The 27,444-nt window shown below is 30.0% G+C and overlaps 3 protein-coding genes and 1 pseudogene across 3 annotated transcripts; all 4 read left to right on the top strand.

Moving 5' to 3' along the window:
* Nucleotides 1-262: 262 nt before the first annotated feature.
* LOC122608860 lies at nucleotides 263-883 on the top strand. Its single transcript, XM_043781935.1, has one exon. It carries the CDS (start codon nucleotides 263-265, stop codon nucleotides 881-883), a length of 621 nt encoding a protein of 206 aa, XP_043637870.1.
* Nucleotides 884-9,752: 8,869 nt separating this feature from the next.
* On the top strand, nucleotides 9,753-10,670 carry LOC122608622 (metalloendoproteinase 3-MMP-like). The gene has a single exon (XM_043781715.1). It carries the CDS (start codon nucleotides 9,767-9,769, stop codon nucleotides 10,640-10,642), a length of 876 nt encoding a protein of 291 aa, XP_043637650.1. The 5' UTR covers nucleotides 9,753-9,766; the 3' UTR covers nucleotides 10,643-10,670.
* A 2,121-nt stretch (nucleotides 10,671-12,791) lies between these two features.
* LOC122608624 (metalloendoproteinase 3-MMP-like) lies at nucleotides 12,792-13,760 on the top strand. The gene has a single exon (XM_043781717.1). It carries the CDS (start codon nucleotides 12,806-12,808, stop codon nucleotides 13,679-13,681), a length of 876 nt encoding a protein of 291 aa, XP_043637652.1. The 5' UTR covers nucleotides 12,792-12,805; the 3' UTR covers nucleotides 13,682-13,760.
* A 1,814-nt stretch (nucleotides 13,761-15,574) lies between these two features.
* LOC122608859 lies at nucleotides 15,575-18,559 on the top strand (annotated as a pseudogene).
* The last annotated feature ends 8,885 nt before the right edge of the window (nucleotides 18,560-27,444 follow it).

Below are 27,444 nucleotides of genomic sequence, written 5' to 3'. Positions count from 1 at the left end.
TCTCTATCTCTATGTCCAAAATAATCAATGTAAATATTTTGAAAGAACACTACTAAATATATACGCCCATTTAACACGTACTCAAATAATTGTAGGGTCCAATATTATTATATCATCCGTCCATTTCATCAATATTTCAAACTCTGCTTTTAGAATACTTTTGACTGACAGGCTATACAATGCTCGTTTTTATTGTAAAACCAACAAGCTTCTCCACGAACACTTCCACTTATCCTTCTCTATCTCTTTACATCAAACAATAATGGCTAACAAAACACACAAGAGCTTCTTCATGCCAATGTTATGTCGATTTTCGTTAAACGACACCGTCAAACCCACCAGATTACACGAAACCTCGTCATCACATGATCCATCATCACCGAAACTAAGTTGTACTGGTCAAATTAAAAAGAGATCCAACAACAATGAAAAGAACAACAACAACACTCACTTCATGGCTAGCAGATTATCAGCTTCCACCAACTCGAGATCATCTGCCCATTACACTAAGCTTTACAAACTCTTATCGGGTAAAAACCTCATCTCTCCGGCTATTGATACAACTTTCATCAACAATCCTAATAACAAATGTGTTACAAAGAGAAGTAAGAGTTGTAATGATAGAGCACGGATACCAATTAGTACCAAAAGCTATTCTATGACTAGTAGTGTTGTGCTAGCACAAGAATTGGATCCACCATTGCCAGTAGTGAAATATGATCATCGAGATAAGAAAGGGAACGTAAATCTTTGCAAGAGACGAGGACTCGAAATGAAAACACTCCAGATTCAGCCTATTCAAGTGACCATCGATCAAAATAATGTTGCTACTAATAATAACAATGCTGCATTCTTGGCTGAAACATCGGCCACAACTTTATGATAAATGGATCATCAATGACCCGTCAGTCATCCAAATAGCCAATAAAAAAAATTCATCTAGGAAACTTTGGATATGAAAACTTTTGGTTAAATTATTAATTGTTTTTTGGTTTTTTATGGGGATCACTACACACTTTCGCTCTGTTTTCACGTGTTCATGTATTCTAGCCTTGGAACATAGCTTATGGTTTGTTGTATCTAAAGTTGTTTCCCTCATCTTTCTTTTTCTTTTGTTTATTTCCGTATTATTGCACGGTTTTCCTTTTTAGTGACTAAGATTCCATATGAAGTTTCAATGGAACTACATATGTAAAGTATAATACACAAATATATATTTATGTCTAAGTTTATTGGAAAAGAAAAGCCTGATATACTTTTACCAAAATTGTCTTTATAAGTCCATATACAACTTTTTGTACATTGATTTATTTTCCACTTCTTTTTATCTTACCATTTATTTTTTTTTAAAAAAAGAAGCAACTATCTACACACATCAACTGCTCTGAAAACACATCCAAAACGCACCGTCTTACGTAAATGCCGCGTTTGTGGCCTCGTTTTATATAAAACACCGCGTTTGGCCGGTGTATAGATAGTAAAAGTTACAAAGAGAATTACATGTGGTTCGACACACATGTCAGTCATTCCTCCGTTTTTGGTACCGTTTAACCTAATACATAGGGTTTTATGTAAAACTTTACTTAAAACGGGGGAATGACTGACATGTGTGTCAGATCACGTGTAATTCTCCTTATAGTTTTTACTTTTTACATACCGGCCAAACGCGGCGTTTTATATAAAACGGGGCGATAAACGCAACGTTTTACATAAAACGAGGCGTTTTATATAAAACGGGGCGATAAACGCAACGTTTTACATAAAACGAGGCGTTTCAGATGTGTTTATATGAATAGTTGACGGTGTATCTATAGTATAACTCTAAAAAGGATATTAACTGGCATAAAAAAACTTGTACATTTTCATATAAAAATCTCATTTTTGAATTTTATAGTAAGTGTATAACTATTTAATATATCTTAACGAAAACTCTTAAAACTTTGTCTAACAATGCAATACGCGTTTATAGTTTCGATAATTATTTAATGCGTTTCTTATAATTGAAAAATTAAGGGGGCGTTTGGTTGCAGACAACTCTCCTTGTTTTCCAATTTTGTTTTCTAAGAAAATATGAAAAAACAGAAAACTCGTTCTAATCATAGTTTTTTAAGAATGTTTTTTAAGAGATTAAAACAATAATATTTTCCACTTTTCAATAGAAAACTTGAAAACAACTTTTTCTTGTTTTCCATTTTCCATTTCTTTCTACCCATCCCTTCACATTTCTAACATGTTTTCTAATTTCTAATTAGATCACATTTTCAAAATTTTAATTTGTTTTTTAAAAAATAAAAAACCCCTTTCATTTTCTGAAAAATTGAAAATGAAAACTGGAAAACATTTTGTAACGTCTCAACCCAAAAGAAAGCTTAAATATTAGAAACCAAAACTTTAAACTTTATACTTAGAAAAATATGGCCATTTTTCGCGAAAAATCAAAATATTGCAATTCAAGAAAAGACACTTGTAGTGTTCTTAAAATGATGTAAATAGATTACTATATAAGTTTCAGGACCTAAAAAGGTCAAACGAAGGCTCGGAAAAAAAAAACAAGGCTCGAGGACAGTGGAGCACGGCCTTTGCACAGGGCAAGAGCCGTGCTCTGTGACACAGAGGCCGTGCTCTCTGCTGTACACCAAAAACCCTATTTTTGACGTCTTTCAACATTTCGACTCACAATCAAACTTTTCCTTATCATTCCCTGATACAAATAAATCATAAACACATTACTTAACATTACAAAAGGTTTCAAATATTCAAGAGAAAGTTCTACAACTTTACAGGTCATTTAACCTAATGAACGACCTAATTAACAATGTTGTGACACATACAAACCAAATGACCAATATCTTGACATAACCACAGTTTTTATACCAAAATTAGACTTGTTCAATCCAAGAGAAAGGTTTGTATCAAGAGCCATAATATACCAAGGGATTTTCTACTATGCCTTTATCCAAGTTGTCAACCTTACAAGATAGCAAAATACCTTCAATAACAACTTTCACTTCAAATCCATCACTTGGCCAAATCCTTTCCCTTGCTACTACCAATTCTTATAAAAGGATTAAACAACTAAAACGTAAGCAATGCTTAGTGAATGCATATACATATGATCAAAATAAAAATAACCAAAACATTAGTGCATCAAGCATCATTCATCGCCTATCTTTTGATAGCCATTTCATTCATATCAATCATAAACACAAAAATCATCACAAATCATTTTCAACATGGCCATGGATATTTTGGCTAGTAGCAATTTACCCACCTACTAGTTCTTACATACAACATAACTAGTAGGAATTTACCCACCTACTAGTTCTTATACATATAATTTGGCTAGTATGAATTTACCCATCTACTAGCTCACATATTCATAATTCAAGTCTTGCTAGTAGGAATTTACCCACCTACTAGCTTATTCATTCAACAAGCAAAATTTTGCTAGTAGGAATTTACCCACCTACTAGCTTATTCATTCAACAAACATATGGGTCATAGGAATTTACCCACCTATGACCTCTATTAACAAGAACATGATCATATGCATATACACTCACCTTAACTTGGCTATTTGGCACTATATGGCTACTAGGCTCAACAAGAAGATATTCATCACCTACACATTATGTAATATATATCTATGAGTTCTATAAACTCAACTCTTTCCCAATCAACTAAATTAATTCCCCATGAACTCATTTCTTATGGTGTTTGGCTAAACTAAACATTTCAACACAATTTTCATAAAAACTTTCATATCACAATTCTAGCCAAACACCCTAAAAACATAAGGTTTATCACTTTGGGGTTTCATCATAAAGCTCATTTGCATTTACCCCAAATTTCTCCCTTTTAATTCCATTAGGGTTCTTTTCTAAAAATCCAAAAATAACAAAAACCCCAATTTCAATCATCAAGAACCCTAATTTCTTAATTTAACAATTTAGAAGAATTTCTTACCTCAAAAGAACAATAAGACAATTGAAATCCAATTTCCACCCTTTCTTCCTTGCCAATTTTGAACTCCCCTCCAAAAATTATTAAACCCTCAATTGAATTTTAGTTCTTTAATTTGGATTAGAGAATTTAGGGAGTGAATTCATATACTTATTTTTTTTTTTGTAGATTGGAAGATTGAAGAAAGTTGGAGGAAGAATGGTGGAGTTGTGAATCATCTAAGTCAAGATGGCTGGCACTTTGTGGCTTTGCCACGTTTTTTAGTAAGTTAGAATGGGTATTATACCCGCTAGCCACTAAAGTTTCAACTCAATTAACTCCTTATCTCAAAATAAAATACCAGGAAACTAATTTAATGTCAAAACTATGATAAAGATAAATTTTATATTATCTAAAAATATTAGGGTGTTACACATTTTTTACAATCAAACGAGGCATAAAGGTTTTTCAACCAAAATTTTAATCTTTGTATATAAAAGTCATTTAATTATAGTTATTATTTGTTGTAGTTAAATAACTTGAAATATTTCCAGAAAATAAAAGATTTAATAGATGGGTAAAAATCTCTATACAAAATTACTTTATATATTCAAAACACTGTATTCTCGAGTTTTTATTAAAAGAAAAGAAAAGAGAAGATTGGATAAGCCAGAGAAGAAAGGATAGATAATTACATAAAAAAGAGGCATTCTAGAGTTGAAAGAAAAAAAAGTTGATAGTTAAATGTATTCTTGAGTTAGAAAGGAAGGAAAAGAAATGATAAAAAGATACAATTTTACATTTATAGTCTTGTAGTAATTAAAACCTTTATATGAGTTTGAGGGGTATAATAATAATTTCACCACTTTTCCTTTCAAATCTTGTCAAAAGTGGCAAGAAAGTTTTGGAATCAAAACATCATATTTTTTTTTTCTTTCCCTTTTCTTTCTTTTAAAACAAAAACTCAAGAATACAAAAACTAAAAGTTTCTTACATTTTCTTTTCTTATCTTTTCAAAATAAAATTCAAGAATGCAGTCAAAGAGTTAAATGGAAACTGGAAAATACATAACAAAAAACCTAAGGTAAAACCACTAAAAACAAAACAATATAAATAAAAAAAATTAGGGTCATTACTTGAGCGGGGTTGTTGTGGTGTGGATGAACCGCCTTGGATGTATCGACGTTGATGGAACTCTGGGTTGTTGGTGTCGTTCTATTATTTACTCGTATTAATTTTCATTTGTTGTTATTTGTATAGTTTATATGAACGGAAGGACATTGTTGCAATAGATTTTTTATTGAACATGTTCTAATGGAGATCTGATTGGAGGAATAGAGGTTGAAGAAGACGCTCTTTCCATAATTGCTTCAATTTATTTTATTTTAAAAAACTTTAATATTACTTTACATTTTAAACCTACGGATTTCATATCGTTATAAATAACTCTAAAGTCTTTTGATCTTGAAATCAAATCTTTATCCTTGTACATTTCTTAAAAGGGAAATGATCCTTACACAACACAATTTTACCATACACAACAATATGTGCATATATTATTGTGTATGGTAAAATTGTGTTGTGTAGGGATCATCTCCCTTCTTAAAATCCTAAACGTTCTTTTTCTAGTAAAGCTTCAAAAAAGAAGTTCTATAATAATCGTAAATACTATACTAATTGATATATAATGGTTGTATATATTTAGATGAAGGGCATAAATATCTTTTTGTTAAATAATTAAATATGTTCTATTTTAATATAGAAATTTGGTGTGGTATGGTTGTTGTTACGGATCGATGTAGTGTGATTGTTGGGTGGTTGTTAAATGGTGCTGAAGTGGCGTTGATGTGTCACACCACCTGGTTTGGTGGTGTGAACCATTACGATTACTCTTACAAATAAAAACCAAATTGTTTAATGTGCCTAAAAGCTTAAAACCGTGTTTAACAAAGTGGATTAGACATATGATAGAATCAACGTCGAAATTAAGAACGAAAAATAAATAAAGTAGACATATTATTAAGTATACTTTTAAGAATATGTATCATTACTTAATAAAAATTTGGGTTGTTTTATCTATATATTAAAATTTGTATAATTTTAAAGTAAAAATAAATAACGAGAATTGATTATTAATAATAATAAAAAAACAATTCAAATTTGTTAAATGATAATAATAGTAAAGTAACACGAGTATTTCAAAGATGTGGAGTTTACCAAGAAGAGACCCACGGGATTTTTTTCCTTTTCAAAATACCTTCTCAAAAAAGGGATATACGAATTCATTCAAACTAGGACATAACTAGTTTTTTGTCCCCGGTGTTGCCCCGGGAGACATTACGTAACATGTAAACATGTGGAAAATTATATAAAATGAAAATTTTGTGGCAAAAGTTAAAAGGTGAAAAGTTATGTGATAAAAAGTAAAGAAAAATAAAACGTTGTTGGCTGAAGTTGAGAAAATAAAAGTATAAAAAGTAAATAGAACAAAACTTTGTGTGAAAAGTAGAAGAAATAAAAGTGATGTGGCAAAAAGTAGAATGACGAAAAATTTGTAAATTTATGTGATAAAAAGTAAAGAGAATGAAACTTTCGGGACAAAAGTTAGAAAAACAAATGTATAAAAAGTAAATAACACAAAAATTTCGTGCAAGAAATAGAAGAAATATAAGTTATGTGACAAAAAGTAAAAGTTTAAAAGTTTCTGTGATAAAAAGTAAAAAAAATGAATTTTCGTGGCAGAAATTAGAAAAACAAAAGTTTAAAAACTAAATAAAACAAAGCTTTCGTGCCAAAAATAAAAGAAATTAAATTTATGTGACAAAAAATTAAAAGTTTCCATCATAAAAAGTAAAAAAAATTGAAACTTTCGTTGCAAAAGTTAGAAAAACATATGTTTAAAAACTAAATAAAAGCAAACTTTTGTGCTAAAAGTAAAAGAAATTAAAGTTATGTGACAAAAGTTAAAACGTTAAAGTTATGTGGCAAATATTAAGAAACCTAAAGTTAAAAGGTTAAAGTTAGCTGATAAGGACCATTGTTGTAACAAATTTAATGACAAGGACTATAATTGTAGGAGAAAATTAACAGCCGTTAGATGATGAGGACCATTGCTGCAACAAATTTAACGATAGGGACTAAAAGTGTTGAAAATGTATGACGCACGCAAACCGATTCATGCTTTTTAGTATATACTAGCATTGTACCCGCGCGATGCGGCGGTGGTCGTGACGGCGACGGTGTGGTGGTGGAGGCGAGTGTTGGTGTTGGATGCGACGTCGAGTGTCGTAGATAATTCATATAAAAGTAATTGATTTAAAAGGTTAATGAAGATATTTTTGAAAAATAAATGATTGATAGTGTAATTTAATTATTAATGTTAAGAGAATAATGTATGTGAAAATATTTTAAAGGGTTGTAGCCTTGTAGGTGAAAATATTACATAGGATGACATTTTAGACATTTTTCCCCATGTAACTTTCAATATGGGGGTATTTTCTTTAATATAAAGTATAGATAGTAATATATGCCGGGACCTAGTATTACGTTTGTGAGAAGTAGTAGAATGGAAGGTTGTCAAGCATTAAATGGATTATGGTGATCGATTCGACCCCCAAGTTCTTTTCAAATTCATATTGATCAAAGTTCATGTTAGATAAAGGTATATTGTTGATTAGTTACTATAGTTAACATGATTTTAGTGATATTGGATTAACTCGTTGACCAGATTAATTTTATTTATAATTAACAAGTTAGGAGATGCAAGAATGCATGCTTATTTATTTATAATAAGATTAAAAATTAGTCTATTTATTATATATAAAGTATGTGTTATATGATTTTTATTGTACGTATACTTTATTGTAAAACAAAGTGCCTATTTGTTTTGATTACGAGCATGGTACCTGCGTAATGCGGCGACGAGCCGACGATGACGGTGGTGTGATGGCGACGACGGATGGTGACGGGTGGTGGTGGCATCTATAAGTGTAGGTAAAGTTATGTGATTTAAGGGGGTTAGTAGAGATATTTTATAATATAATGAACTAATGATGTAATTTAACATTAAGGTTTGTTGGTGATTTAGTTCATTAAGGATATTTTGGTCAATTCGCATGTCTTATTTTTCGTAAACTTTTAACATGAGCTTATAATTTTTATATAGTAGTATAGAAGTATATATAAGTAAATGGAATGAGACAACAAATAAGGAGTTAATTACCAAAATGGTGTATCTAGAAAAATTAATTATCAAAATGGTGTAGTTTAAAAAATATTTATCAAAATAGTGCTTTTTTTAAAAAATAATAATAAATTTAACATAGAAGAGAAGGGGACAGGGAAATTAGATTATTATGGGGATGCAATGGTTTCCCTTTTATTTATATATCTTTTTTGAAGTGTACCGGTCCTCTCTCTCTCTTGTATTCTCAGAACGAAAAATATCCAAATTTTGTTCTTGAAATTTCACATCTAATTCTATTAAATCATTTGTGTATAGTACCCATAAATATGTTTAATCTAATAGTGACTAAACGATTTGTGAAATAATCCAAGTGACATATTTCTCATTTTGTATTCTATTTTCTGCAATAAACTTGTATATATTCACGCACATATTGTATAATCATTAAAGGTCAGGCTAATGAACGGTGGTTTTATTTTTATTTTTTTTTGTCTTTATTTGCGTTTTTAAGACATATATAAAGCTTACCATTTATAAAGCTAAATATTTATTTGGGTTAGTGATTGAGGCTTATGTCTTTTGGGTTCAAGGTCTTGGATTCAAAACCCTCCACCCCTTCCCTATTTTTTGTTTTGTTTTTTTTATTAAAGGGTTTTCCAGTTTGCCCCTTACCTTTTTTTTTTTTTTTTTTTTTTTTTTTTCAGCCCCTCTGCTTTTCTTTATTATTCTATCTATCCCTTACACTTATATAATTTTTTTTATTAATTTATTTTTTTATACTTTTTTTAAACTTACAATTTTGTTCCTTTATAATATTTTGATCATTTTTTAGTTGTATTTAATTGAATTATACCTTTTTTTGCTAATTTTTCTTATAAGTTTTTTGTTAACACGTTTGATTTTTGATTTTTAAACATTTTTTTTATTAAAGTTTTGTGAACAATTTGTTTTATCTTATAATTCATATTTTAATTGTTTTAGTATTTTGTATTTTATAGATTTTTGTTTTTAACCTTTTTTCCCTGTATAATAAGTTGATTTTTTTTAAAACCTTTGTTTATTATTATTAATTTTTTAAATTCTTCATTTGATAAGGTTTGTTTCATATATATGTTTTCTAGTTTTTTGTTTTGTAGTATTTTTTTTAATACTTTTTGTTTTTGTTCCGTTTTTAGGTTCTTTTATTTGGGCTTTAATGGAGTAGAATTTTGGACATGGTTTTAACATTGCCCTTAAATAATGGCCAAAAAAGCATATATGATTTGTATAGGTTAAGGCTATAGATGCAATATGGATTCTGGGAGCATTACATTGAAAGGGGTTGGGCTTTTTTTAATATATGGGCTTTCTAAATTAATATATGTTGCCGTCTTTGATACGAAGAGAGACGATTCAGTCAACTTGTACACTTCATGGTTTGTATATTTCATGTTGAATTCCACAAGATTTATTCGTCTCTTTATGTTTGATTAAGTCATAATTTTCATTTTTCTCCGAGTAAATGCAATAAAGTATACTTGTAATTGAAGTATTCAACCTACGTAACTATAATTTCCACAATACAGATTACTATAAATATATCTTGCTAGACACACCAAAACATATAATCAAAAGTCCAAAACAACACAGAAATCACTAATGGCATCTATAAGTACAATTTTGCCTTTTATGTATGTCTTTTTCTTTCTTTTCTCTCTAAGCAGGGGAAAACTTCATAATGACCCGATTAAACACTTTCAAGGTTGTCACAAGGGTGACAAAGTTCAAGGCCTCCATGAAATTAAACTATATCTTGCCCAATTTGGTTACCTAAACTACCAACATAGCCCGAACCATACCAATGCAGACGAATTTGATGAAGAACTTGACGCCGCTCTCAAAAGTTACCAAAACTTTTACCATCTCAATGCCACCGGGGTGCTGGATGGAACCACTATATCACAAATGCTTATACCTCGATGTGGACAACCCGATAAGATAACTCACCAACACGGGACTAAAACGTTGCATACCGTGTCTCATTATTCATTTTTCCCAAATAACCCCAAATGGCCCACAAGTAAATCACATCTCACCTATGCATTCGACTCCAACTATCCAAGGCGATATGTACCTCCTGTTGTTCGTGCCTTTAACAAATGGACTACTTCTACTAACTACTTCACATTTTCTCGAGTCAAGGATTTTGATAGTGCAGATTTAAAGATTGGATTTGAAAGCCCGGAACATGGAGATGGCAATGACTTTGAGCCGAGAGTATTGGCGCATGCTTATGCGCCAACAGATGGAAGGTTTCATTACAATGCAAATACTAGTTGGTCAGTCGGACCAGGACCAGTTCCTAACGTTAACGATTTAGAGACTGTGGCTCTTCATGAAATAGGACATCTACTTGGATTACGTCATAGTCAAGATGAAAATGCGATAATGTGGAGTACTATCCCTAGAGGAACTGTCAAAAGTTTAAATGCAGATGATATCGAAGGAATCAAAGTTTTGTATGGGCTTAATTAGTTGCGGGGAATACATGTTTACTGATAAATTCTTTTGTTTATATAACTTCTTTTTTATTTTATATAAATTTGTTTATTATGATTTTATAAAAACATATCTACTAATTACTATTTTTAATATAATGAATTTAGGAACAAATACAATATATATAGATTATAAAATCATTCCAATTCTATTTACATCATATTTCAATTCTTTTGCAAATTCTAATTCATTCAAAAGTATTCTGGAAACCAAATGGACCCTTACTTCAACTAATTACTTTTTCATCAACTCTATAGTTACGCACTTATTAGAAGTTACTTAAATGTGTACATTTCTTTATGTCTATTTCGAGACTTATTTCTAGCATACAATATAGAATATGACGTGAAATACAACTTCATTATTCATATTAATTGACATCCAAAATTTTACATTTTGGATGACATCCTTGTAATTTGAGGCATAAAAACCGGACATATATCTATACTTCTATACTACTATATAAAAATTATAACCCACATATTGAAAGTTTACAAAAATGGGACATACGAAATGACCAAAATACCTTTAATAAATTAAATCACCATCAACTCTTAATATTAAATTACATCATTGGTCGATTATATTATAAAATTTCTTTACTAACTCATTTTAATCAAATACCTTTACCTACACCAATAGATGTCGTCACCACTGTCATCGTCGGCTCGCTGCTGCATTGCGCGGGTACCATACTCGTCAAAGATAAGGATATTTATGAGCAAGTAATCTCGAGTACCGTCTTTTACGAGTTATGAGTCTCAATACCGATTATGACAATAATTGTAAAATCCAATGATAACCCATGTTTCCAAAAATTATATAACCAATGATAATCCATGTTTCTATATAATTGTAAAACCCAAAATTGAACCTAAAAATTAAAAAACAATCATCATGCTAATGATTAAGCTTAATTTAAAAAGTTCTTAAAAGTTTCTGGCTTTTGGTTCCTAAAATAACTTTTTACTATATCTATAGTCTATAATACCTTATAATGCAAACTAGACCCTTCATTTTAAGTAATTAAGAACTTAAAAAGACTATATCGCCCCTCCTTTATTTACATCTTCTATATATTACATAATTAAACTAAGTTACCCTAAAATATCTATATTACCCTTACAACATACATCCTTCGATACTTAAAATAATTATACTATTTCATTAAACTAATTAATTTTTCTCTAACCTACCGAGATGCCACTGCCAGGGCTGGCTTAAATAGCATAGTGGGTCAGACATAGGCCTAAGGCCCACCGAAAGTAAAAGCCCCCATATTTTTATAATTGTGTTGTTTTTTGGACTAGAATTAATTAAGATAAGGCACCATAGACATTTAAACAATAAAGTATACTGTATTATGTAGACAACAAATCGGGCGTTCAGTGACTATAGATTAATTTGAGAAAGAATTTTTGGGCTTTGTAAAAGTATCCTACATTTCTTACGAATTAAAAAACAGGGTTGCTATCTAACTATTTGAAAAATAAACACTAAACAACGTCAAAATTAAACAGCAATTCAATATGACCGTTTATCTATTAAGTTAAAAAGAGGCCCCCAAATTTAGTCCGGCTTAGAGCTCCCACAAACCTTAAGCCGGCCCTGGCCACCACCACCGGCGTCACCCGTCGTCGTCACCGCCACCACTAACCACTGTCGCCGCATTGCGCTGACACATTTCTAGTATATATATATATATATATATATTAATTCTATTTATGTCAAGTTTATTAAAAAAGAAAAGCATGACTTGTATAGCACTATAGGTTAAGGCTAGATGTAATATGGATTGTGGAAGCATTACGTTGAAAGGGGTTGGGCTTTTATTTAATGTATGGGCTTTCTAAGTTAATAGAAGTTGCGGTCTTTGAACGAAGAGAGACGATTCAGTCAATTTGCACACTTACTGGTTTGTATCTTTCATGTTGAATTCCACAAGATTTATTCGTCTCTTTATGTTTGATTAAGTCATGATTTTCATTTTTCTCCAAGTAAATGCAATAAAAATATAGTTGTAATTGAAGAATTCAACCTACTAAACGATACTTTCCACAATACAAATTACTATAAATATACCTTGCTAGACACACCAAAACATATAACCAAAATTCCAAAACAACAAAGAAATCAGGAATGGCATCTATAAGTACAATTTTGCCTTTCATGTATGTCTTTTTTTTTCTTTTCTCTCTAAGCAGGGGGAAACTTCATAATGACCCGATTAAACACTTTCAAGGTTGTCACAAGGGTGACAAAGTTCAAGGCCTCCATGAAATTAAGCTATATCTTGCCCAATTTGGTTACCTAAACTACCAACATAGCCCGAACCATACCAATGCAGATGAATTTGATGAAGAACTTGACGCCGCTCTCAAAAGTTACCAAAACTTTTACCATCTCAATGCCACCGGGGTGCTGGATGGAACCACTATATCACAAATGCTTATACCTCGATGTGGACAACCCGATAAGATAACTCACCAACACGGGACTAAAACGTTGCATATCGTGTCTCATTATTCATTTTTCCCAAATAACCCCAAATGGCCCACAAGTAAATCACATCTCACCTATGCATTCGACTCCAACTATCCAAGGCGATATGTACCTCCTGTTGTTCGTGCCTTCAACAAATGGACTACTTCTACTAACTACTTCACGTTTTCTCGAGTCAATAATTTTGAAAGTGCAGATTTAAAGATTGGATTTGAAAACCCGGAACATGGAGATGGCAGCGACTTTGAGCCAAGCATATTGGCCCATGCTTATGCGCCAACAGATGGAAGGTTTCATTACAATGCAAATACTAGTTGGTCAGTCGGACCAGGACCAGTTCCTAACGTTAACGATTTAGAGACTGTAGCTCTTCATGAAATAGGACATCTACTTGGGTTGCATCACAGTGAAGATGAAAACGCGGTAATGTGGAGTATTATCCCTACAGGAACTGTCAAAAGTTTGAATGCAGATGATATCCAAGGAATCAGAGTGTTGTATGGCCTTAATTAGTTGCGGTGAACACATTTTTACTGATAAATCATTTTGTTTGTATGACTTCTTTTTTTTTTTATTTTATAGAAAATAATACTCGTACTATTTATTTTATAAAAATATGATTTTTAATTATTTATTACTCCGTATTATTTTTAGTATAATGAATTTCATTCCAATCGACTTAAACACAAATACATTATATTACGATTCAAAAGAAAGGTAGATTCAAGCCAATCGACTTAATTATTCAAACACAAATACATTAATTATATTACGATTCAAAAGAAAGGTAGATTCAAGCCAATCGACTTAATTATTCAAATTTTAGTTACATCAGATTCCCATATATTTCTTTAGATTTTAAATTCTTTAACTGATTTAAATTTTTTCAAAAAATGTATGAGAACTAAATGGACCCTAGAAGCTAATTACATTTTATTTAACTCTTTATAATTACGCTATAATTGCAAGTTACTTAAATGTGTAATTGTGTACATTTCTTTGTCTATTTCGATACTTATTATGAGCATAACATATCAAATATATATGACGAGGGAATGAAACATCTTTAATATTGACATCCAAATAAATTGTACATCTGGATGATATCATTGTAACTTGAGGGATAAGAGTTTAGTCATTGATTAGATAATAGACCATGTAATGTATTATTATGAAATTTGGGAGTGGCTTTGTGAGTTTTTATCATGTCTAAAAGATCAATAAAAAAAAAAGAGTAAGTAATATAGAATACCATGTTTTACGGGTTACGAGATTCAATACCATCTATATATGTTAGTGTACGAGAGAGGTTGAAATGTATATAATATTCGCCTACCTATAGTAGAGATGTTTGCTTCCTGCTCTACACAAAGTTAAAAAGGACTCTCCAGTCTTGCAAAGAACAGTAATCGAACTTTTGACCCATGTTTTCAAAAGTAAAAATGTTAACATTTAATCGAATGTACAGTAAGATATACCTTATATTCAGGGGTATATATAGTATACATGTGTAATCCTATCTTAATAATCTAGTTTAGATATGAAAGCTAAATTATTGGTTGTTTTGAAAATAATTTGTAAGTAGAGTTGTTAATCTATTACTCCATCCGTCCCACTACAATGTCATGTTTTGAATTTTCAAAGTCTAACTTTTATAACTTTGACCTTAAATAATTTTATTTGTGTTAAATAATATTCAATGAAAGTTATATAAATTGATTGTGTTTTATAAGTGTTTTCAATGATTTAATTTTCTTCAAGTTTTGAATAACACAAAAATATATATAATAGGTCAAACTTTAAAAATTAAGACTTTGAATATTCAAAGTGAGACGGGACATTTGATAAGCATTTGGTTCATTGAGTATAACTTCTTTTACATTATTAATTTCAAGAAAGATAACATAAATTATGTACTGTATTCAAAATCAGTAGTATGATTATTGTGAATGAACAAAGACGTACGTTTAAGTAACTTAATGTATACATAAATTAATCGAAGTTAATTTCTTTCCAAAGTTTCAAAGGAAAGAATGCATTTTTTTTTTTTTTTTTCTAGATTAGAAGTTTCAAAACAGATCTTAGTGCCTATTAGTAGCCGTCTTTGAACTAAGAGAAAAGATTAAGTCAATTTGCACACAAAAGGGATAAAAATTTCCACAATCATCATATCGCTTGTATCGATCTTTCCTATTAAATTCAGAAAATGTATTCGTCTCTTTTTGTTGGATTAAGCTATGATTTCCAATTTTCTCCGAGTAATAAATGTAACATACATCTGCTTATATAATTGAAGCATTCAACCTAACTAACGATACTTTCCACACATTACACAACACAAATGACTATAAATAGTCTTAGCTTGAAACACCAAAACATAAAATTACCAAAGTAAAGAAATCACTAATGGCATCTATGGGTACACTTTTGCTCTTTATGTATATCTTTGTTATTCTTTCCTCTCTAATTAGCAGGGGAAAACTTGATAATGACCCATTCAAACATCTTCAAGGTTGTCACAAGGGTGACAAAGTGCAAGGCCTCCATGAACTCAAACTATACCTTGCCAAATAGGCAAATATGGTTACCTAAACTACCAACATAGCCTAATTAACCATATCAATGCCGACGAATTTGATGAAGACACTACAAACAATATTGCATTTGTTCACACTTTTATGTGAGTGTGAACAAATTAAAAATTTTGTCACACTTTTTAGTGTGTAGAAATATATTGAATTAAAAGTGTTTGGAAATTTCTCCACGCTAAAAAGTGTGTATAAATAAAAGTTCACACTTTTTAGTGTGAACTTTCATAGTCATTTTGTCACACCTCATTTGTTCACGGTAACTTTTTTTTAGTTACTGTGGACAAATGGAGTGTGACAAAATAATTATGAAAGTTCACACTAAAAAGTGTGAATTTTTATTTCTACACACTTTTTAACGTGGAGAAATTTCCACACACTTTTAATTCAATATATTTCTACACACTAAAAAGTGTGACAAAATTTTTAATTTGTTCACATTTACCTAAAAGTGTAAACAAATGCAATATGATTTGTAGTGAGAGCTTGACGCCGCTCTCAAAAGTTACCAAAACTTTTACCATCTCAATGCTACCGGCGTACTAGATAAAGCCACTATTTCACAAATGCTTGTCCCTCGTTGTGGACAGCCCGATAAGATACCTCATCAACACGGGAAAACAACATTATAGTTGCATACCGTGTCTCATTATTTATTTTTCCCGGATAACCCTAAATGGCCCTCAGATAAATCACATCTCACCTACGCATTTGACTCCAACTATCCAAGTAATTATGTACCTCCGGTTGTTCGTGCTTTCAACAAATGGACTACTTCTACAAACTACTTCACATTCTCTCGGGCCGATGATTTTCAAAATGCAGATCTAAAGATTGGATTTGAAAACCGGAACCATGGAGATGGTAACAACTTTCAACCATCAGAATTGGCGCATGCTTATGCGCCAGATATATGGAAGGTTTCATTACAATGCAAATGTTAGTTGGTCCGCACGACCAGGACTACCAGTTCCGAGTGCTTGTGATTTAGAGACCGTGGCACTTCATGAAATAGGACATTTACTTGGGTTATATCACAGTCAAGATCCAAACGCGATAATGTGGAGTAGTATCCTTCATGGAACTGTCAAGAGTTTGAATTCAGATGATATAGAAGGTATCAAAGTTCTGTATGAACTGGATTATTAATTAGTTGGAGGATATATTTCCAGAATGATTTTTCTTTAAATGATAACGTAACTTCTCAAGGTTTTCAGAGAATATTTAGTCGATCGTTTCATGTTTCCTAATTAGCTTAATTAGAACCACTGCTTTGATTTCTTACTTGCCTAGTGTGTGGTTTTAGTTGTATTACTTCCTCAAGTATTTGAGTTTTGTGTGTCGTGATGATATGAAACTTCAATTAAATTAGTTATGAATTCAATGCTTTAATTAATTATGAAGTTTTCCCCCAGACGTACATATATATAAATGAATACGAGTATATCATTGGTTTTTTTTACCCAAAATAATACATCTGTGCCATTACATTATAGAAAATATGAAAAAAATTTAATCTATATCAAACCAGCATGAGGCATGAAAGATTGACAGTCAAAATATCAAAACTAATCTATAGCGAAATAAGATCTTCATTTATTGATAAAATCTTGATTCTTGGTATAAGTAGTAACAACACCACGAAACCATCGATCTAGCTTGTAGATCATCATCCATCAGGTACATACGTAGAATCGTAGGCTTATATTTATCCGCATCCCCATCAAAAACCCAAGAATTGAAGAAACCTCAACTGCTTAACCCAAGATGCTTCTTGAACTCCGCTGCCGTCATATCAGAATACTGAGTGAAACCATGGGTGGCCAACGGGTCGTTAAACTTCTTGCGCCTCTGCATTGCTTGGCGCATGTTGTCTTTGAAAACCGAAAACCTGAAAGCCTCTTGTTCTTGGGAGGCGTATGTTTTGTTAAACTTGTGCTTGAAGACGTTAAAATTGTGCTGGAGGCAGTATTCCTCTCCATCCCATTCCACCTTTTGGATTAGGATGTCGTCATTATAAGCGCCTGCAACCAAGGAGAAAACAGAAACTAGCAATTTGTAGCTAGGGTTTTGATTTAGTTGTGACGATATCGAATGGTGGGGGAAACAGCCTTTTATATGTGAGACGGTTTAGTTAGTATTGGACTTAGACTCAGATACCAAATTATAAAATCGATCATTCTGTTTTGTGGAATCCAAGTATGTAATACTTACTACACGATTATCATATTTTAGGCCTGTTCTTATAAGTACCATCTTTTTGGAACTTCTTCACATCGCATGCTTATGCGCCAACTGATGGAAGGTTTCATTACAATGCAAATACTAGTTGGTCAGACGGACCAGGACCAGCTCGTAATGTTAATGATTTAGAGACTGTGGCACTTGATGAAATAGGACATTGATAGGTTTACGGAGAAAACCTCCAAACTCCCAAGATAAAATCCGTAGAGCGGGTGAGACTCCAAAAACAAGAGACAAGAAAAAGATTAAACTTTCATTTCATTCATTCATAATATATATAGGATATATAAATAATTACTATGAAATAGTAATTAATAGGGTTACAGAAAGTGTGAAAGCAAATGGAAAGGTGCCACTACTCCTATTATTATGCATGAATGTATGAGGAGTGGTTTTCTAGTACGTGCACATGATCTCGGATCGTATCAGACATCTACTTGGGTTGCATCACAGTGAAGATGAAAACGCGGTAATGTGGAGTGCTATCCCTACGGGAACTGTCAAAAGTTTGAATGCAGATGATATCCAAGGAATCAAAGTTTTCTATGGACATAACTAGTTGCAGTGAATAAATGTTTACTGATAAAAAGAGAATGATTAATCCCATGTTTACTGATAAAAAGAGAATGATTAATCCTTCTAAAAATCCTTTTAACTAAGAGATGGAAACAAGTGGCAAAATTAAAAAATAAAATTTGAAAAAATAATTAATGGAATCCACATGTCACAACTATTAGATTTTAGGAGAATTTTTAGGCTAATTTTTAAAAAGGATCCATCATTTCCCAGTGATAAATCCTTTTGTTTGTATAACTTCTTTTTTATTTTACAGAAAACTACTACTACTACAACTACTACTAGATTTTAGACCCGTGCCAAATAAACGGGTTTTAAAACATTATCAATATAATAATTAGTATATGGAACAAAAAAAATTACTTGTACGTTAAAACGTAAAAATATACTTAAAAAAGAATTGAGATATTCATATGTAAATATTGAATGCTAAATCATATCAACGTTGGATGATATAACAGAGTTTCTTTTATACAAATCTTTATAAAGAATCAATATTTTAACCTTTGATTACACAATTGACCGAAATCTCATTGATATGTTGAAAAAAAATAATTTTATTACCATTAGCCATGATTGTTAAAAAAAGTAAAAGTAGCAGCTCATCTGTGAGATTTTTAATGATTTCTTGTCCTCTGATTTTACTTGTAAGGTTCGGTTTATATAAGAAAATTTTATATCCTAAATATAGTTTGATTTTAATTACTAATAAGAACAATGATTATCCTAATTATAGTCTAGTTACATTTAGATAAAATTTTATTAGATATATATTTTGAATTAATCATTTTTTCTAAGAAGAATTTCTAATTGCTAGCTATATTTTGTTATTAGATAGACATTATGCAATAATTTATTAATTATATTTAAGTTCAGTTAAAATGTAAATTGCTGATACAAAATCAAAAAATGTAAAATAATTTAGACATGATGTTGATTTAATTAATTTTGAGAAATTGATAATTGAGATTGCTCTATGTATAATTTTATTAAGATTAATACTTTCATTATAGTTTTTTTTAACGTTTACTAATATTTTTAATTGATTAATTATGGCATAAGTATATTTTAATTTGATGAGATTTAGTTATTTGAGGTATTCATCTTCGTATTCAGTCTTAATATGCGTACGATATACGGATTAACTATATATATTAATAAGTGATTTGAAATATAGTTCACATCGTTTCACAACTTCTAAAAACGTTTCATTATATTAATAGATGAATAAATAATTAATAATATTAATTAATAAGTTAAATATATAGATATGTTTTTAATTTACAAATAAATTTTATATATAAGTTATAAATTAAAATTATTATCGAAAATAATAATTGTGATGAAATCTATATTCAATTTTGCCATCGAGTGCGCTCTATATGGTCCAATAATATAATTAAATCGTTGAATTTTCATATATAAATCATAATTCTATCGTTCCATATGTGTACGCAATTAATTTTTAGGAGCAGGAGGCTTAACTCATAATTCTAATCTTAATCTTATCTTAATATATATACTAAAACACAATTGATCTAATAGTTTATTAACCAATCACATTTCTTGATTTCATCAAATTGAAAATTGATGATGTCATAAATATAAGTATAAAAATTACAATATAAAATTCACGGATATATCTAAATAAATAAATATAATTTAACTGTAAGGTACGTATAGTAGATAAATCTAAATAAATTACACATGTAAGTCGACCTTTGCGTACGGATAAATCTCAAGATTATAGATAAAAGCCAACTTATACATATCTATTAACCCTTTCCTAATGTAGACAAATCTTATAATAATAATAATAATAATAATAATAATAATAATAATAATAATAATAATAATCTTTTATTAGTAATTGTAATCAGATATTAATTAGGATAATTATTGTTGTTATTAGTAATTAGAATCAAGCTATATTTAAGATACAAGCTTTTCTCATATTAACTAAATCCTACAAATAATATCATAACACACAAAATCATTGAAAACTCCATGAACCAACTATTAATTTTATTGTTCTTAAGAGCTATGGCTAACAAAAATTAAATTAAATTATTTGCAAGACATCAATGAGAACTCCGTCAATTGTGTAATCAAAATTAAGATATTACTTTTCAAGAGTTTGTATAAAAGAAACTCTGCTACGTCATCTAGCATTGATGTGATTTTGTATTCAGTATTTAAACTTGAATATCTCAATTTCTTTCTAAGTATATTTTTACATTTAACGCAAGTAATTCTTACATTGATAACGTTGTAAAACCCGTGTATTTAACACAAGTCTAAAATCTAATACGTACTATATCAAGAATAGAATAAACTACATGTTTTCTCATTCGAATTGACTTATCAACTTATTAGTTTATTATATATATATATATATATATATGACTATCATAGCCAAGAGAAAAAAATCATTTTAAGGATAGATCTTGACCATTGAAAATATAAATAAAAACAATCTAAATCATTGAAATAAAAGTCAAAGTCAACTTAAAGTTTGGTTTATAAATCATGCCATGTACTACGTAATAATGGATGGTAATTAAAAATCAATTAATTTGTTTTATAAATGATAATTGTATTTAATACACTTTGTTAATTACAGAAAATAGTTGAATAAAATATATCTAATACATACATCCTTAATTACACAAAAAGTTGAATAAAATATATCACATCCATTCTAAATTCAAATCGAACCATTATTTTCTTTATAATATCTAAATTTATTTACGTCCACTCTACGTATAATACAAACATTGGACTGATAACAACGAAACATAGGCAACATAAAAGATATTAATTTAAAATAATGTTTTTTTATTCTTGAAAGATTTTATCTAAACGTTAATAAAATTAACTAAAAACATTCCACCAAAATGAAAGTTAGAAACACCTATAGGCAAAATTCTTATAAATCTATTTAATGTCTACAACATTTTTAGAAATTATTTACATCAATGTAATTGACATATACATTCAAAATAAAGTCAACGTTACCAAAACAAACATTATAATTTAAAAAATACTGTCAATAAATTTACTATATTCAAATAAATTAGACAACTATACTACCAAATCCATATTTCAAATAAAATTCATTATCTTATTAATTACTTCATTCCGTCCCAAATTAAATGTCCAATTTTAACTTTTGAAGTCTTTCTTTTGTAATTTTGACCGTAAATTGTTTCGTGTGTGTTATACCATAATTGATGTAAAATATATGAATAGATTGAGTTTTAGATTTACTTTTCGTTGATATAACTTTTATTAAGTATTATATTATACAAACAAAAATACTTACGGTCAAAATTAGAAAATAAAGACTCAACAAGTTAAATTTAGACATTTAAATTAGGACGGAAGAGTAGAAGATATGTACCTTAACTAAACAATTGGTTTTACGACAATTACTGCTTCAATTAAAATCAAAATTACACTAATACAATTAGTCAATACATGTAGTCAATTAGTAAAAGTGTTCCTACTAAAAAAATTTATTTACTACAAAGTAAAAATTTCCCACCACAAGGTTATATATATTGTGTTAATTCATTTTTATATTTGCTTATCAATAAAGACTGTTATTCTCTTTCAAGCTTTAAGCACCAAAGCTCATATTCATTTACAATTAAAGTTCTTTTTTATAACTGATTTTTATCAAATGTTTAAATGCTATTTTGATATGTATGACATTGCAAAATTGTAATTTTTTTCATAAGGTTATTGTTTCTTTGCATCTAAGTTTTTTTTTGAAACCTTATTTCTATACATAACATTTGTAATAAGTTTTTGCGGGAATACCATCTATATTTTACCATTGTAATCGTAAAAGTGATATCATGTAAGAATTGAAAATATGTATATGTATAACATGTTAGACTTTATTACTTACATGAACGAGTTGAACATCTTTGGACACTTAGATTACTAATTAAAATTGCAAAGACTGTCATTCTTTAAAATACGGCAACTTTTTAATCATATTATTAATTAATCAATTTTTAAAGGTAACTTTGTATTTATTAATTATTTAATAAGATTGGTGAATGTACATGATTAATAATGTTACTATAGAAGGTGAAAATTCATATGTTGGAGATATTATTGACGATATAGATAATAAGATAATTGATGATGCTAATGATTCCATAGTTGAAGTTACTACAGAAGTTGGCGGTTCTAATGATATGCTCGAAAGTACATAGCCTTATATATTTTTCATTTACTTTTTGCACCGTCAATTTATTTGTTTGAACTTCTAGAGTTTATATGTTTTTCACTCATCTTACGTTTGGGTTTGCAACGTTTTATGTTACGCGTTATTAATAAAAGTTGGATCTTTACATTTTTGTTATTTATTTCATATTTATATATAAAGTTCAATATGTTTTGTGTACTCTTAACTATATATAAATATATATATTGTTTCAAACCCGATCAACGACCGGGTATAGATCTAGTTAGTCTTTGTAAAGCTAATTCATAATATGATTTTTTATATAAGTGCTCTAATAATATTAGGAATCTATACCACATATACATACATACATACATATTATATAAAAATTATACCCCTTTGGTGAAAAGAAGAGTTATGAAATGACTATTTTACCCTTAATAAATTATACCATGGGTTCTTAATATTCTAAATATTTCCACCACCACCTTTACATTACATCAACCTGCACCATTCGACATTGTCACCACCACCAATAGTCGCCACCATGACCACCCGTCACCCAACACCACCAATCGCCATCACGGTCACCGCTGCATTGCGCAGGTACCATGCTAGTGTATATATATATATATATATATATTATATGTATTAAATTAATTAAAAGTTTAATTTTATATGGCAACTAAAAAATAGGATTTATTAAATTAATTAAAACTTTAATTTCATATGGCAACTAAAAAGTAGGATTTTTCAATATAGGTTTAGTAGGACACGTGTCGTTTAAATAAAAGCCGCATGTCGATAAAACATTTCATTATATTAATAGATGCATACTCGTAAATAATTAATAATACTAATTAATAAGTTATAAATATAGATATGTTTTTAATTTAAAAAAAAATTATATATAAGTTATAAATTAAAATTATTATTGAAAATAATAATTGTGATAAAAATCTGTATTCAATTTTGCCATCGAGTGCATTCTATCTGGTCCAATAATATAATTAAATCGTTGAATTTTCATATATAAATCATAATTTTATTGTTCCATATGTGTATGCAATTAATTTTTAGGAGCAGAAGGCTTAACTTATAATTCTAATACGTACTATATTAAGAACTTAATATATACTAAAAGATAATTGATGTAATAGTTTATTAATTAATCATATCTCTTGATTTCATCAAATTGAAAATTGATGATGTCATAAATATAAGTATAAAATTTATAATATAAAATTCATGGATATATCTAAATAAATAAATATAATTTAACTCTAAGATACGTATAGTAGATAATTCAAAATAAATTACACATCTAAGTCCACCTTTGCGTATGGATAAATCTCAAGATTGTACATAAAAGCCAACTTATACATATCTATTAACCCTTTCCTATTGTAGACAAATCTTATAATAATAATAATAATAATAATAATAATAATAATAATAATAATAATAATAATAATATAATCTATTATTAGTAATTGTAATCAGATGCTAATTAGGATAATTATTGTTGTTATTAGTAATTATAATCAAGCTATATTTAGGATACAAGTTTTTCTCAAATTAACTGAATCCTACAAATAATATCACAACACACAAAATCATTGAAAACTCCACGAATCAACTGTTATTTATTGTTCTTCACAGCTATGGCTAACAAAAATAAAATTAAATTTTTGTGTAATAATATACGATTGGATTAAATGAATCCAAGATCAAAAAAGTTAGATAAAAAATATTGCTTTTACTGGGAAAAAAAAGATATATAGAAAATTTAAACTCATATTTAAGTTTATACGGTTTTAGTTTTCTTTTTTGCATATGGGATTTGTTTCTTAAATATAAGGGATTTGGTTTCTTAAGTTTGTGTATAAATATCTTTTTTATTTAATATTTAATGGATAACTATTGTCAAAAAAATGTGATAATGACACATAGGATAAAAACCTATGTGGCAAATTTTAAAAATAGCTTTATATTGATAAGGGTTTTAAAAGGTTAAGATTCCTATTGTTTTAATAAATATATAGATATATATATTAAATTAATTAAAAATTTAATTTTATATGGCAACTAAAAATTAGGATGTATTGAACTAATTAAAAGTTTAATTTTATATGGCAACCAAAAAATAGGATTTTTCAATATAGGTTTAGTATGACACATGTCGTTTAAATAAAAGCCACATGTTGATAAAACGTTTTATTATATTAATAGATGAATAAATAATTAATAATATTAATTTATAAGTTATAAATATAGATATGTTTTTAATTTACAAAAAGAATTTATATATAAGTTATAAATTAAAATTATTATTGAAAATAATAACTGTGATGAAAATCTATATTCAATTTTGTCATCGAGTGCGTACTATCTGGTGCAACAATATAATTAAATCGTTGAATTTTCAAATATAAATCATAATTCTATTGTTCCATATGTGTAGGCAATTAATTTTTAGGAGTAGAAGGCTTAACTCATAATTCTAATACCTACTATATTAAGAACTAGCATGGTACCCCCGCAATGCGGGGTAATTGTGGCGACAACAGTGTGGTGGTGGGGGCGGCAACGGTGTGGTGGTGGGGGCAACTGTTGGTGGTGGAGGCGGCGTCGAGTGATGTAGATAATTAATGTAGATACGCTTTATAAAGAGTTATAGATAGAATAAACGACGTGTTTTCTCATTCGAATCGACTTATCAACTTATTAGTTTATTAGTCTTCGTAAAGCTAATTCATAATATGTCGTCGTCACCACCACCTCCTCCTTCTTTTCCGACCACTAGACACGGCGCTGGTGCCGGCATCAAGGGCGGACCCCGTACCTTATCAAACTGCCACCATCCCTTGGATCGCCGCCCATCAAATCCATACGATTCTTATATGTGTCCCTTGACGGTCAGTTTAGAACGGATAAGGGCAACTGACCCGTACCGTATCCACCCGAAAACGACGCCGGAGCAATTCACCGTAGTTTTTCGACGGCGGTGATGATTACCAATCAAATTTGATTGGATACTGGTTCGCCGGAGTTATTGGACGGCGGTGGTGACCGGAATAATTTGCCGGAGATGAAGGGATCGTCGGAGATGACAACGGAAAACGACCGAAGATGAAAATTTCCCTTTAATCTTGAATATTCATTAGATTTGATCCAATGGTTGATATTGAGCCCTTGAGTTTGAAATACCCGTCATTAGATTTCCAAAAATATTCGCCTAACGACGTTAAAAGAAAGCGGAATTAAACTTTAAACGACTAAACCAACAAAATCTGTTTGGTTTATTTATTAGTTGGTGTTACTAGCCATATCATCAAAATAGATTCAAATGAAAACCCATCGGTTTTCCAACATTAAACAACCGACCACAAAGTCATTACAAAATCATAAATATCATGACATAATTCAAATGTCTAAAATGAGCAGCCACTATGGGTAAACTAAAGCCAACTTTAAGACCATCTACCCATGCCTCACATCTTCTCACATCTACCTGCTCACCATGTTGAACCTGAGGGCACAACACATTTTAAAAGAGCAAGTATTAGCTAACGAATTAGCTAAGTAAGATAACACATTATTAATAAAATTTGTCCATTTAAAACTTTATAGAAAAGTCATTCGAATCGTTAAGACATATATCATCAATCATATCATCACACATACATATCAAAGCATCAACATCTTTCATATTAAGATGAACCACCTTAAATGTGCCTAGACATCTTTCATATCTTTTTCACATATCATCTTTGCAAGTGTGATATAATACACGCATATCATATAACATATGCATCTCATTAAGTGTGACAGAAGTCACACCCGACTAGATGGACAAACCTTACGGTTGTACATCAATGTCGTTAAGAAATGACAAACCAATCCAGGAGTAGTCCGTATGTTCAAAGACATTGGTGGGTAATCACGCCACTCGAAGATACTCAAACCACGTAATTATGTTGCAAGGAGCCACCCAAGCAACCATATATACGCACCCGCCGGGAAAGGGCAAGTATGGGTTAAGCTTAACACTTCTCACATGATTTACGAGCTCGGTTTACATCACATATAGTTTAGGTATCCACGTTACCTAAACATCATCACATATTCATCTTTTACGTCTGTGCCCTTAAACGTGCACATGTCATGGCAAATTAAAAAGTCTAGTGATCTAGATGAACAAGCCATATAATCATGCAGATTTCACATATCATCAACATATATCACATTACATAGCATTGCATAGCATACCATTACGTCTCATATCATTGCATAACATATCATAGCATATCATTACATTTCATACCATAAGGACTTCATTTCAGGCCTCAATAGTCATTTACATAGCCCATATCGCCTCCCGTATAATCCTGAATACCCATAAGCAAACAAGATAACATTTGGGGAAGTTATTATATGAAAACTATGTTTTTGTTGAACCCTCCGCATGTCAAAGTAGTGTATCTTACCTCAATGGAGTACTCAACAATCATAAACGAGTATACCGTGCTTGACAAGTGTTCCCGACAACCGATGGTAAAATAATGATTGAAATATAAGTCAACTAGACACTTAAACACACTTTGGAACACTCTGAAGTATGATATCGTGGTGAATATCTTGGTATATATCAAAGGTATCGTGTT

The sequence above is a fragment of the Erigeron canadensis genome, chromosome 7, assembly GCF_010389155.1.
Source record: "Erigeron canadensis isolate Cc75 chromosome 7, C_canadensis_v1, whole genome shotgun sequence".
Classification (NCBI taxonomy): Eukaryota; Viridiplantae; Streptophyta; class Magnoliopsida; order Asterales; family Asteraceae; genus Erigeron; species Erigeron canadensis.
This window is presented reverse-complemented; position numbering and strand designations above follow the sequence as displayed.